The sequence below is a fragment of the Dermacentor variabilis genome, chromosome 3 (genome assembly GCF_050947875.1).
Source record: "Dermacentor variabilis isolate Ectoservices chromosome 3, ASM5094787v1, whole genome shotgun sequence".
NCBI classification, from domain to species: domain Eukaryota; kingdom Metazoa; phylum Arthropoda; class Arachnida; order Ixodida; family Ixodidae; genus Dermacentor; species Dermacentor variabilis.
Window position 1 is genome coordinate 91,025,432 of NC_134570.1, and position 14,399 is coordinate 91,039,830.

The 14,399-nt window shown below is 42.6% G+C and overlaps 1 protein-coding gene across 4 annotated transcripts in view; it reads right to left on the reverse strand.

Annotated features, from left to right (window-relative positions):
- Positions 1-1,119: 1,119 nt before the first annotated feature.
- LOC142576030 (uncharacterized) overlaps positions 1,120-14,399 on the reverse strand; it is a 155,598-nt gene continuing 142,318 nt past the window's right edge. For all 4 annotated transcript variants that reach the window (XM_075685917.1, XM_075685915.1, XM_075685916.1 and 1 more), the window contains 5 exons: positions 13,183-13,288; positions 11,408-11,615; positions 6,975-7,021; positions 6,041-6,153; positions 1,120-5,487 (listed from right to left, as the gene is read on the reverse strand). In XM_075685917.1, coding sequence (XP_075542032.1) covers positions 5,265-5,487; positions 6,041-6,153; positions 6,975-7,021; positions 11,408-11,615; positions 13,183-13,288 — 697 coding nt within the window. In that variant the 3' untranslated portion in view covers positions 1,120-5,264. The remainder of the gene's footprint in view (positions 5,488-6,040; positions 6,154-6,974; positions 7,022-11,407; positions 11,616-13,182; positions 13,289-14,399) is intronic.

Sequence of the window (14,399 nt, forward strand, 5' to 3'; positions counted from 1 at the left end):
GTCTCGTTCTGACAACACAAGCGGCAGCACAGGAAGGCCAGCATAACTCCTACCATGAGAGGGAATATAGAAGAACACTAAAAAAGAAACAGTAAATCAGCTTAGACTGATAATATATTCTTTCAAATGTCTATTTAGTTAATTTCTAGGAAAAAGGTTGATTAGTAAAGCAAATAATGCGGCCGTGCTAAAACCTGCATCTTCAAGCTCAGCAAAAGCACAATGCCATAACCACTAAGCTACTGCAGCGGGTCATGGCTTCAATGTAAACGAGGATAAATATCTTGTAGTTATTCATGCTATACCCTACTTCAGGTGATTCACATAGTCATCTAAGAAAAACATGTACATAATACACATCACATATACATGTTAGAGGGACCCGAAACACCTTCCAAACTAATCGTAGAATGGCCTCACTATTAAAGGACGTCGTCTCACGAATCTTATTCCGCAATATTTTTCAAACTTTCAAAGATAAGTGGAGTTATTGAAATGATACGCGGCATGCTTTCTCTATTCATCTCTGCTAGCGTGCTGGGCGCTACACAGCAGAGAAGCCAAGAGGGCAAAGCCCCGGCTAAAAGTTGAATGACGCGGCAGCGAAAGAGCTTGTCGTGGCAGCTCATGGCAGCCACAGTAGACTATGCTACGCTGAAAGCCACTACCATCTCGGAGGCAACATGCAGCTGACGCAGCTATGCGCATAGCAACGATAAAATTACTTTTCTGTCTTTTTGAGAGCGTAGACATGATATATTATTTAACTCGAAATTAGCAATTACCTACAACCGAGAATGTTCTCACAAGACAAATTCAGCAAATAGCATTGGTGTGTCCAGCTGCTTTCGATGATGCTGCACGAAGGCATTGCAAAAGCGAGAGCAAGCGACTTATGGCTATTTTTGACGCAAGACTGTAAATTCCCTGCTGCAATAAGTGCAGTAACATTTGGTTCACATGTTCACAGCAGCCTCTACATTAGATCGGTACAATTTCTATATCCAAAAAGTGTTTCAGGGCCCCTTTAACATGAAATACTAATATGGTACAGCTTCAAAAGTGCATTACAAGAATATATGAATCCAGATTTGGAAAGGTGGGAGACATCTGAATAAGGAATTTGCTTTAAAATATTCCTTTAATTCGAAACTTCAGCACACATAACTGCCAATATTTGCACCTTGCAAACTGAACACATTATATAAACATTCTGTAAAATTGGCATTCTAGAGGAGTACACAGCAATTTTCATTTGCCACAATCGTTCACAATGTTGACAGAAACAAGTAAACTGTTGTTGCTGGCCATGACACATCCAGCAAAAAGGTGCTGTTTGTACAACCAAGTAACACCTCCTAGCTCAACACTGATATATGCCTTAAGCAGATTTCAACCCTCTTTCTGTAGTAAAGATAGCTGCCCCATCACAAGGCACTCAAGTCAATATTGCAACAAGCCGAGCATGCCAGTGAGATTACAGCTTTTATATCACTTAGCTCAGGTGGACAGAGACGCATTACAGTTTCAAATGTAGCAGACAATAGGTACAAACTTTAACAGCAATAAAAACAAAGGTATTTTACAGGCATTAAGAAAAACTGCACTGTGCACATTGAAGAAATTGTATCTGACTTAATCAACATGTGCTTCTAAATTTGCCAACATTACAAGCATAGAAAAAAGTAGGCAGGAATTGCCTGTAGGCATACTGTTGCACCATCTTGATGTGACACACAGAATACCTGTCAATGTCACCTGTCAACAGCTATTGGCATCACTGGATTCCAATTGCCGTGGTCTGAATTCTACACAGTTTCTACATTCAACAATCAGTTCAGCAAAATGCGGCGTTAGTAGTAAAGTGTGTCGAAATGTTGAACTTCCCATATTTCGGCATATTTTGAGAGTATACGTCGAGGTATGAATTTTTAACTTTCTGTAACACCATATGTATATTGCTGCCTGCGAGAAAGAAAAGAACTGTGGTAAATAAGCTTTCTTTTACACGAATGACTCTGAGAACACATTTCGTGCAAACATAAACAGGAACTCAACTTCAGAACAGCACAAGTGCCACCGTAGTGACTAGTATGTGGACGGTCGTTGCAAGAAATGTGCAAAAATTTTATGCATTGTTAAGCACTGAATAGTCTGATCTCAGCTGCAAAGTGAAAGAATCAAAGCAACTCATGCCATAAGTCAGGCACATTCAGAAGGGTGCAGTCGGATTCCATGGACAGCAGAGCCTGACTGAAGAACAGCGGCAATACAAAACGGTGACTGACAGATACAAGAAATGGACAATTCAATCTGAAGCTGTCTTAACCCTATGAGGGGCAAAATATTTAATTTTTTTACGAGGCGACACGAAAACAATGGCACGCATTTGAAGCTAGCTAAGTCTTCACGAATCGAACGTCAGATAAAGAAATTGTTTTATGCCAAGTCAAACAACATAGTGTTGCCCCTGAGCAACATTGTAAACTTTAGGTGTACTATGTCAACAATTAAGAGAATGAAACATTATACTTGGTTTCACACTTAGCAGGACACACTACAGAAGCAATGCAAGTACAGCACAGTGATAGAAGCCTTACTATGCACGTTACACAGCTCAGTTGCTTATTTTTTACATGTGACACTTTCTGTACATAATGACATCATATATTAAACCTACAACTTGCAGAAGTAAAGTTACGCTGAATCGCGTATTATTTGTACATCTCTGTGCTTTCACCTTGTGGCATACTACTATGTATTAGCAACCAGCGTAGGTGGTGCGCTGTAGCTGTGGGTAGTACCAATCTACCACTCTGGTTGTTTGGTGGTGAATATATTCAGATCTATGGCAACTTCCATAGAATAGCTGTGTTATATTTTGTGACGAAAGTGCTAGACTTAACCCTGTAATGCCAAAACACCATATCAAGGAAAACTGGAACAATTTGTTGAGCTTTATTTCTTACAATAGCAAGCACATTTGCACAAAAAAAAAAGCAATGAAATGTTACCAAATTGATTTTTAACCTAACTAGTATAGTAAATAATTCATGGTTAGTCGATTTGCTGAACTACCCACAGGTGGGAACTACACTCCAGCCTATCAAAAACATAACTGTATGCTTTGCATTAAGCTTCCCGTGCAGAAATAAGCATGTTGAGGCATCAAATTCCGCGTAGCATTTGTGCTACATTGATCATTACTGGGTTAATGTTAGCTTGAATTACATAATGCATATCTATGTATCTTTCTTGCATATATAACGCACTACGTTTCAGTCACTAATGCAAACAGCGAAAAAAGTCTCTCCCGCTTCGGTAGTGTTTCCTGCTATGTATGAAATGGAATATACATTAACTTAAAAAGTAAATCCTCTTCATATGAATAAGCGATCTTAAAACTTAAAATTAAACAATTATACCTTCTTAAATGCCTACAGCTCAACCCTTTCTTTCTGGCTTAGGCTAAATGTGCCAATAAATAGTATTATATAATTCTTTGTGGGAGCTTTCTGTTGGACAGTGATTCGAAACAGTATTGGACATGACTGTTATTGCTTACAATTTATATTGTGGCTTAAACTAAGCAATCAGACAGGCAGACAGAACTTGAACAGCTAACCTGATCTTGCTTTCTCCGTAGTTTGCCCAATTTTTCTACTGCTAGCATGAAGCCAAGCAATCCCTTAACTATTTAGAAAATAAAAATTTCTTTACTCAAACAAACCCTGCTCCTAAGTTCAAAACAATGTTGATCACTACAGAGACAATGCAAGGTGATCAGCCCAGCTATTCTCACCAGCCTTGAACCAACATTGTAGCTAAGTTTTGTGGGCCTTTTGTTTCTAATTGTGATTGTGACGAAAGATAAGCCTGAAGGCATCCTCAGTTCTCAAAGGTTCGTAGCCCCACTGTCCATCATGTAAGAAAAATTGCAAGCATTGTTAACATGGGCAAGAAAGGCCGAGATAGATAAAAACAGGCCTGGACGGCAGTATGCCCTCTGACGTTCTGCGGCAAAGGAAACTGCTGCCTAAACTAGTGTGACATGGTTTGCCACACATTTAGAGCATCTTTAATGCTACCAGACAACTTTCTCTGTGTTGATTCAACATTGGCACTTGCATGTGCCCACTTACATGCACCAAGAAGTAGAGGTTTGTTGATTTGTGCATGAGACAAATTGCTCACTAGCTGTCACCATGAACACACTGCTATCCTGAGCACATGTACATACTCGGACTGCAAACTTTTAAAAACATATCACCGCCTGAAAATGAAACGCAAGAGCCCCTTGATGACATGTTATTATGCACAACGATAACATGCGACTGTGTTCCAGACAGCTTCAATTGCAGGCTTCTGCACCTTTATAATCTGTACAAAGCACCAAAACATCCCAGCATATATATCAACATGGAAGCGAAATGTAGGCAAAGCTCGTTCACAGGTTGCTCTGCTCACATAAAAGTTCGCTAAAGAAGCTTAATATTTAAAGCTCACCCAAAGTTCTTCAGAAAACAAGCTAATAATGTATGTTAACAGTATCTACAATGCAGCTATAGGCAGCCTGAAAAGTAATGATGCCATCTACGCAAGTGCATTGTACAATAACAACTCTCGCACGCATAAAAATCTCACTGACCTACAATTCGTTGGAAAAACAAATTCACCGAAAAAAAAGGAGGTCAACACTACAGTGACCAAAATGAAAAGGGAAAGAAAAAAAAACTACAAGATTCGTTGTGCGCACACATCTGACTCTCTATACAACTGTAGAGGGTTTGGTGAGTGCCCCGTAAAATATTTAACTAAGCTCAACACTGCTCAACGTGGAACAGCTGACCTAGCACACATTTAAAGTTACTTTCAGACTAAAAAACTGTGCGTAAGCTGAAGAAAAAAAAACAAGAACAACTACTAAAAACTTCAAAAGACCTTGGAGCTTTCTCCTGCGCTGCAATGTGTAATGATCCAAGAAAAAACATCTGTTGTGCTAACTGAGAACAATGTTGATACAGACCTATTTGAATGCAACAAGAAACGATATGCTACGAGTGTTTGCTTACAAAACACCACTGTGTCGCTCACATTCTCTGCACTTAACCCCGTATTATCGGACCACACTACAGCACTAACCCTTGTGGCCTTAATTCTCAAGCAGCCTGCACAGAGACTGTTGCGTCTGTTCCAGATGCTCGAAGAAACGAGTCGCAGCAAGTCCACTGTCTTGAAAAATTCTACACCCACGACGTCGCCCTTCAGAAGGTTTCACTGGGGTCACACTCTGTGCTCGTGTGGCCGAACATTTCACAGATGTCACAGTAGGGTCGACTCGAGCGTCTGGGAGAGCCATGGTGGCTGTGGGTCGCCATCTCCTCATCCATGCTGCACTGGATGGGGCAGTCGGCCGTGTCGTGCACGTCGAAACGGTCGCAGATGTCGCAGAACAGGCGTGGCGGCACAGGGGCCTTGATGCCATTGCTGGAAGTGGGAAAAGTTGCCTTTTTTCTTTCTTTTCGCTCTTTTTTTTTTCCATCCTCACAATAGCAATAAGAACATCATGCTCTGGTTTCACAGCCTAATAAAGAATGCATGAAAGGTATGAATGAACAATACAAAACTTCTCATATCATCAGAAGTTCAGCTTGGTAGAGGTGAACTGCATCTCTGAGAAACAAAACAAAAAATATCTCGGAACTGCACTACCTACCAAGGAATTCAGCTAATGGCGAAACTTCTTATGAAGTCTGCTGCACATCAGCAGCTGTAGCATTCTTCCAGCTCCACCTAAATTTTGAGCCATTCTGAAGCCATCTTTTCAATTTATTTGATTGCTTGTATTTGTTTATATTACACACTCATTAATTTATTAATTTTAAATTGAAGAAGTGAACTCCCAAGGAACGAACTGCTAAACCCTCATTAGCACCACCACCACCATCATGAACTAAATATAATAGGCAGTACCACTTCGTCTCGCTTTGCGCACATTAGCACGAAAGAGAAGGAATGTAAACACAGTATATTAACTTACAGGTTAATGTCGATGTCGTCGAGGGTAGGCCCTGCTTCTAGAACCTCGATGCGCCTCTTGAGATCATCATTCTTTCGTTGCATGTCCACAATGATAGAGTTGAGGAAGTCCACCTAAAACGTAACATGTTTAACATGTTTAACGTGGCTGACAAACTATGGCACTTATATTTGAGTGGTTCTAATCTAAAAAAGTTACAGTGACGTTTCAGTGCATGAACACAGAGGTTACAGGGAAGCATATGGGTACCATTCCTATACAGGGTGGTTTTTTTTTAGCTGCACACATTTTTTAAAGATTGCTTATGGCAGATAGCACAATTTTAACCACTGATCTAAATTACTCGATGAGGCGGCCATTACTTCTACAACAAATCAAAATTTTCAATGAACTAATTAACATAATTATACTAATTATATACTTAATTACTTTACACCACATAGTTCAATCAACAAATTATAGCCGCTGAGTTGGCACATTGTATCCACTTGGAACGAATTCTCTGGGCAGCACCAGTATTGATATATTAATTTTCAATGTGTCCATCAGAATGCATTGATGTCCCAGTTACTTTTGTGCTTCAATGCATAAAAAAGCGGTTTCTTTAAAAAAGTAACTGAAACACCAATGCATTCCATCGGACACTTAGAAAGCATCTCAAAACTGGTGCTGTCCAGAGAAATCATTCCAAGTGGATATGCCATGCAAACTCACCAGCTATAATTCGTAGATTGAAATTAAACTGTGAAACTGGCACACTTTAGCTAGGAACAGCAGTCAATTAAATTATAAGTGGCAGCTTAGCCATGTCTCGATTATTCTTCTCATCTGCATTGTTAGCTGGCTTTGTTCTTGCAGAATGCACCAACTTAGATACCCGGTTTCCTACCTTAATTCATCGTACGCCTTCACACATAGCTGAAAAATGCCTTACCTGCATCTGAAGACTGTCTCTCTCTTCCTTCAGGGCTAGGTCACCACCTGGAAAACAAGATAGGTGAATCGCATGGGTCTGTAGAGGCGGGACTCAAAACAGCCGTCACACAAGGAGTACAGGGGGGCAAAGACAGGCTGCCTCACTTTGCAAACTCTTCACAGTCGCTCAAGAAGCAACAAAGGGCAAATGTGTTAAGCATTTGTGCAAGCCAGGGTTGAGCATGTCCCTGGTTATGAGCAGAAACATGGAATATGAGAGGCAATCGGACCCTACAATTCTGCAGTTGCAAACAGTCTCTGCAGTACTTTCAAGGTTGCCACAAAATGCATGCATAACTACATCGCCTGCCACACTTCTTCCCACGTGCGAGAAGAATAAGAGGGACAGAGGAGCTCAGTCTTTTGTCAGTTGGAACCATACACAGTAGAATCCCGTTAATTCGACTCCGGCTAATTCACTTTTTTGGTTAATTCGATCTTGACCAAAGGTCCCAAGAGGTGCTCAGGCATTCCTATGGGTCCAAACTTTCGTTATTTCGATTCGAAAATTGGCCTTTGCCGGATAACTTGAACTTGACATGTCGGCCCGCACACACCTGACCCCTATGGTGACCCCACTAGCAACCCCTTTAGCGACGTAGGGTTCTCACCCGTGCTCTTGGGACAAAGGAATGACAACACAGTAGTGCAAACAATCATAAGGGCATTTATTGCACCTTTCATAGACCAATGCCTGCTAGTCGAGTTGCTTTCCACAAAACATGCCGATGGGCGTGCGACAAATTGCAAAAGTCCGACTCACCACGACGACAAATTGCGAAAGTCCGACGCACCACAACCAGATAACGAGCGAATATGTTCGCCCCATGCTGGACACCAACGCCTGGTCATTCGCGCATATGGTCATGTGAACGGTGGCACGTTCGAACAAAGCCTTGCGAGACAGTCTCGCAAAGCATGGATCAGTGCATGTGCGGGACGTCCGCACCACTTGCAGACTCCAAGCCAAAGAGGAAGTGCCTTCTCCTTTCCGTGCCCAAGTAACCCCGCCGTTAGGTGGCGTTAGCACAGCCACACTCGCGCCATCTCTCGCAATGCGCTTCAACCACACTGACTGCCACGGGCACGAGGCCACGCGGCGAAGCCGGATTACAGGAGACGGGAGCTATGCGGGAAAACAACATATCAGGGGACGCGTGAGACAAGTGGCAGCGTCCATCTCAGCGAAGTATAGAGGACACTGAATGCATTGAACACACCACGAAATCTCCCGTCAAAAGCACTCATTTTTGGCCTGCCCTAGGAAGAGTTTGAAGCAATGCCTATACCTCACAATGTATGATTACAGCAGGCACATACCGAGGGAGGGGGGGGGAGCCCCCTCCTCTTCCCACGCCACTACTCCTCACACACATTCCTAAAGCACCACGAAATCAATGCTGAGACTTGACAGCTATTTGGCGGTCAACATTTTGCTGCCTTTTTTCACTCCTTTTGGATGGCAGTAGTTATCGGCATCTCCTGGGGTATGAAGGCCAGTTTTCTCATCAATTCGCTACCCACGCAATTAACTCGAGGTGTGTTCAGTTGTCAGCATCAATTCAACGGTCATGCGCATTGCTGTTGCTTCGTTACTTCAACCTTCTTTGTTTAGACTGATCCAGGGACCAGGAAAGGGATTTGGTTCGTGGTCAGCTCGTTTGTATGCTCGCGGAACGAGTTGTGGCAGGAGAAAACATCAGTTGCGTTTAACTTGTCCTTTTGTTTCATTATTTTCTCGAGTAACGGCTTGCCGCTACGCTGGCAGATCCTCAGAACCATATGCATGCAATATGGGTTAAGTAAGGTAGAAAATAAAATAATGTGAGACAGCGCCCATCATCAAACCTTGCAATAACCCTTAAACCCATAAGCAATATGACTGTCACCCATTACCTCGTCTGGTTTTTCCCTAATCGTACAGCACTTTTCGTGCAAAATTAGCAACTGGAAATAAGAGTTGCAAGGAGTTGAGAAATTAAGCGATCTACTAAGGGAGAGAGCCGAGGCAACAACCAAACAGGAAGGAAAAGCAAAAATTAGCAAATTTAACCGTTGTTTATGAAAATATTTATGGATCAACATCTTTTTATTTAAAAAGGAAGTAGATAAAATGCCGCTGGAAGTGGAGAACAATTCCGTGTTTTTTGAATGACACTTCTACAGTTATCAGTCGAGCCGCCTGACGTAGCCACTTCTGTGATGTGCTTATGTGGGTGTTTTTCTAACCTTCCGCAGTGGGCGCAGTACGTCTAGAACCGCAGCATCCTGCACAGTTGTACGGGACTGGTGACCACGCATCGTTATGCAACTTACCAAATACCAACAGGGGTCGGTTGTGGCACTTCCAATCACATCCAAAAGAACTGTGATTGTTCTGCAAATATATATTTCTCTATAATTCTTCCAGAGCTAATTCAAAAAACGTTACTATAATCAGATACAACTCAAGTATGCAATGAAGCCCCACCCACGCCCTCATGACTGCCAGCTTTTGTTCCTCTGCAAGGCTGCAAATAATGAAAATGGTTCCTTGTTTGCAAAGTAAGGGAGAGGTGTATCTCACAGGCGCACCTGTGAGATGGACCTTATTTCACTTCTCTTGTGTGGGTTTACGCACCTTTATGGTGAATGGTGGGCGTTATTCACATTCGTACTAGTAACGGTACCCCCCCCCCCCTCATTTGCATAAAGAAGTTACCTTGGGTTGGGCACCTCCCCCACCACCCGAAAAAAAATACTGGGTATGTGCCTGGATTACAGTATTTAGCCAATTATAATACGCACCTTTTCAAGAAAATTGGGCCTAAGATCGCCTGCGCAGTGCAATTGGAAAAACAAAAAACAGAACTGCCTTCGAGGCATTTTATACACTTTACCACATAACACAGGATGTTGCAACGAAGCTGACTTTAAAAACCCATGTGTCAAAGCTGACTTTAGGAAACCGGCCGCCAATGTACAACCGATGTTAGATGACCCTCATCCATTTTTTGTCGCTAAAATGTCGGGTTCGCTATATATTTGTACTTTGTTTAGGAACTGTAACGTCATTTATAAGTTTCCTACTTTGGGCACATAGAAAGTGGTCACGTGTTTGATTTAGGGGCGTGTTAGAAGCGGACAATTACTACCAGATGAATAAGAGGTGTGCATTGCCGGTTTTTCTGTATCTTGCTTAATTCAACCAACCGGATAATTCGATCACTTTCGTCAGTCCCGTCAGGGTCGAATTAACGAAAGTTGACTATATCATGCAAACAGACAGCGTAGCCAGAGAGAATGTAGGGAAAATGATTACGTTTAATTGAAATGCAGAAGTAATAAGCAAAAGAAAACTGAAATTGGACTATGAAACTAAAAGTGGACTAGAAAACAGCTTGCCATTGGTGCAAGCCAAACCTGCACCTGTCTCATAACGTGGGCGGAGCTTTGCCAATTGGACAATCATGACAGCCATCCTTCTATCCAATTCCATCGGTATTCATGTATGTGCACAAGATTAGCACTGGGATTCTTCACCAGCGCCGCTCCTGGCCATGGGAAATGATCCCAAACATCCTTTTAAGCACAGGCATCACATAGTGCATGAGCTTATGAGTTGAACAAAATATACATATATGTAGTCACACCAAATACTTAAAGAGCCCGACCCACAGGTAATGATGAGTGTGCTCGAACCTATGTAGATGAAATCCAATGCTGGTTATAGCAATTCTATGTGCCATATTCAAGTATACTTAGCTTCAGTGCTGCTATACTAATGCACACTTTGCACTTTGATAGCACTTGAAAAAGTGCAATGCCGATTGACTTCCATGAGGATCAAAAACAACAATGCAACAGATTTGCAAGAAGAAATGATCTTGCTTGTATGACTAATTCCGCACCAGTGCAACTATACAGTTTCAGACTGGCTGCATTGGCAGATATGCTGCAAACACTCAAACATAAGAGGCACCTGCTGGAAGTCTAATGCAGCTAATGGGTGTGAATCATCATAGTAATGAGTAGATTCTCTGAGAACGGTGTCAAATAATCAAGGTGCATGTAAATTTCACAACAAAGTCTTCTTGCCAAATTATTTAGGTGTTCCAAAAAGAAAAACAAAGCAGGTAAGAGGACAGTTTGAACAGGGAAGACTAATGTCCTTGACTGATTCCTTTGTTTCAACATTTGAAAGCAATACCTGGCTCACAAAACCTGCCATAGCACATCACTCCGACTACCTGGGTTCTTAAGTGTGCACCTATATCTATCTACACAGGTGCATTTGCAACCCGCCCTTACTGGAATGCTGCTGCCTCAGATGGTGATCTGACTTGCCATCTAACCTTGCGTTTAGCAATAGAACACTACAGCTATAACAGCTGGTTCCTTCCGTGTCCTCACCTCCGCCTTCCGTTGAATGTGCAGGGCTGACATTGGTAGCTGCTGCAGAATTAGAGGACTTGCCGTTGACAGCTGCAGCTGAAGCAGTTGCTGCAGCAGCCTTCAGCTCTGCCACCTTAGCCTCGAGCTGGTGCTTCTCGTCCTGCACTTTCTGTAGCAGCTCTCGGAGGGACCTGTTGCGCTCCAGCTCGGACTCCAGTTGGGAAACCTATGCACGTAAAGAAGACAATGCAGCTGTGAATGTTTCAATAACAAATAACTGGCCCGGTGAAAGAAGGTTAGCTTGCCTGGAAAGGCTCCCCTGCATCATATAGCTCTCTAGCACAACAAAGGCACATGTCACAGCTAGGGCTACGAATGAAAATTGTTACAGAAACCATCAAAGATGATTGTCAAAGTAAACGAAGCTTGTACCATTTTTAACCATACTGTGCCCGTCTCTGTTCTTTCTTTTCTTGTTTACTTGAAGCGTTGTCATTAACTGCAACTGTTGCATGGCTGCACCTCACAGTCCAGCACAGTTATGACAGGAAGACGCACAGCTGAGCGTGAACTTAGTTATAAATTTGTGTCTCGCTTCTGTTGTGTACAGTGGTGTTACACAACACGCAATGTCAGGCGTCTCCTTTCTGCCACCGACTGAGCACAGCTGTCCACTCCTGTCCTTCCCTGCTCCCCTCAACGCCTGCTCTCATCATACCCTGCTCCGCCGCGGTGGCTGGTGATAGCTTGAACTTTTCTCTGCACAACACTCTCTTCTCATGCACATCTGTTCTTTATCCACTCCTCACCAGGGCACCTACTCTCCACATCTCCCCTCTCCACATTCTTTGTCTCTGCAGTCCAACCACTGCAGCATCAAAACCCATCAGATTCCAGAAAAGAAAGCTTCGCTTTAAAAGAATGTCAGACTTCTACAAGAGTGTCTGACTAGCAAATTGAATGTGTGCATTACGCAAATTTAGACACTGCATTTTAGCCAGCCACCTGTCAAAAGCACCTTGGGGCTATTGCTAATCTATTCTGTGCTATTGCTATATCTATTGCTATATCTAATGTCTATGCTATTGATCATAGGGCTACTTCTACTCAACATCGCAGAATGTCAGTAAAATGCTTGAGAAATTCAGTGGGCCTCTCTGGTTTGTGCACTGGCTAGTGCAATATGAAGGTGCTTCTCCCAAGTATTCTATTTTCATTTAAAAATTACAGCGTCACCTGCATTCCATGCAACACTGCTTCCTCAGTTCCCAGTTGTTCAAGCTGTCAAAAAAGACATGCCTTCCCAGTTTCACATTATCATTGTAAGTTTATTATTATTATTATTATTATTATTATTATTATTATTATTATTATTATTATTATTATTATTATCCTCGAGCCAAACTATGAGCTCCATCTTGGTATACTGGTAACTCACAAGACGTACAACGATTGGAATTTTATTTAAAGCAACTTCATAAAACACCAGACACTTCCAGGTCGCTGCCAGTTGGTCAACAATAACGCCATGTGTGGCCTACTATGCTTCCCACCACAAGTGCCAAGATGATGCACCGCACAGCGGACAACGAAGAGAGCTCACTAGCAACATGGCCTCTCAGATGGTGCATGCATTCCAATGGTACATGTTGGCCATGAGTGCAGGGCCAACTTGTCAAAGGAAAAGGTTGTTTATTTTCGGGTACCACCTCAGAGCCCAGAATGTACCACAGCCTCTGTTCACTGCCTGCCTTGTGGTGGCACGCAGAGCAAATCATACGGGAGAAACACACCTCTTGCGCCATTTGGCTGAACTTGCGCTGGTCCTCCTCTGCCCTGCCCTTGGCCTGCTCCAGCATGGTCCGCAACTCTTCCCTGGCCTGGGAAAGTTGCTGCTCCCTGGGTGGGGGGTTGCGAATGCATGCGCTCACACCGCAGCCAGTAGCCATACGCAGCCACATCAAAATAGCAGCAGCAGAAGCAGCAGCCACAATAGCCGTGACATATTGCACTGGAGCCCACTGCTGCACGAGTGCGCACCCAGGTAACAGTTAACAGCAAGTCTCGGTGCTACAAGAATCCAACCAAACATTAAGGATCATCATCATAATCACCCTACTTATGTCCAGTGCAGAATGAAGGCCGCTTCAAGCAATCTCCAAATATCCATGTCCTGTGCAATTCTATTCCACTGATAACTAATCCACTGCTATCCTGAACGGCAGTTTGAAGTGTTCCTGAATATATACATTTCAGACTCATTATAACAAAGTAACATCTGATACAAAATATATTCACTATATCCGATATTGATTTTAAGCATGTATTCGTTACATGCCAATACTGGCAAGAAAAAGTTTTGTCTACTTCATTATACCAGATAATTCATTATATCTGTGTTCATTATATTAAGGCTCAACTGTACCAGTAAATTCTAGCCTGGTGTAACATGCATTACTGTTTATGAAATACACAGAAATTAGCAGCAGAGCAGCAGTTCTAGAGAGATTGAGCTCAACTTGAGCACGTAGAACTATTATTGCAACTATCGGTCGTGTTCTCCTTAGCTGTTGCATTACAGGTATTGGCAGGAGCAGAACGTTTGTAAACATATATGTTGTTTTTTTTTTCTTTCTTTTCACAGGACCATTTGCGCAACACAAAAGCATCCTTACAATGCAGTGTGGTCAAACATAGTGTTACAAGGCAAGTGCGGTATCCCACAAGTATTAATAATCTATGTAGACAGGCGAAAGCTTTCTTTAGGCACATGCATGACCATTATATGCTAACAAGCAGTAATTTACATGTTTGCTTGTAGTGTAGGATGCACGTCACTGATACTTTTGGCAGATGGTAACTCCACCACAAGCTGCGTCTTTCCTTCACAACGAACTATCAGTGCTACCAGTATTTCAGAATGCTTCATACCTGGGGGGCTATTCTGTAAGTGTCCACCTAGTGGAGGTGTCCATTTCGTCTGCTGCTGAAGTGCTGATTGGCTGGGGGC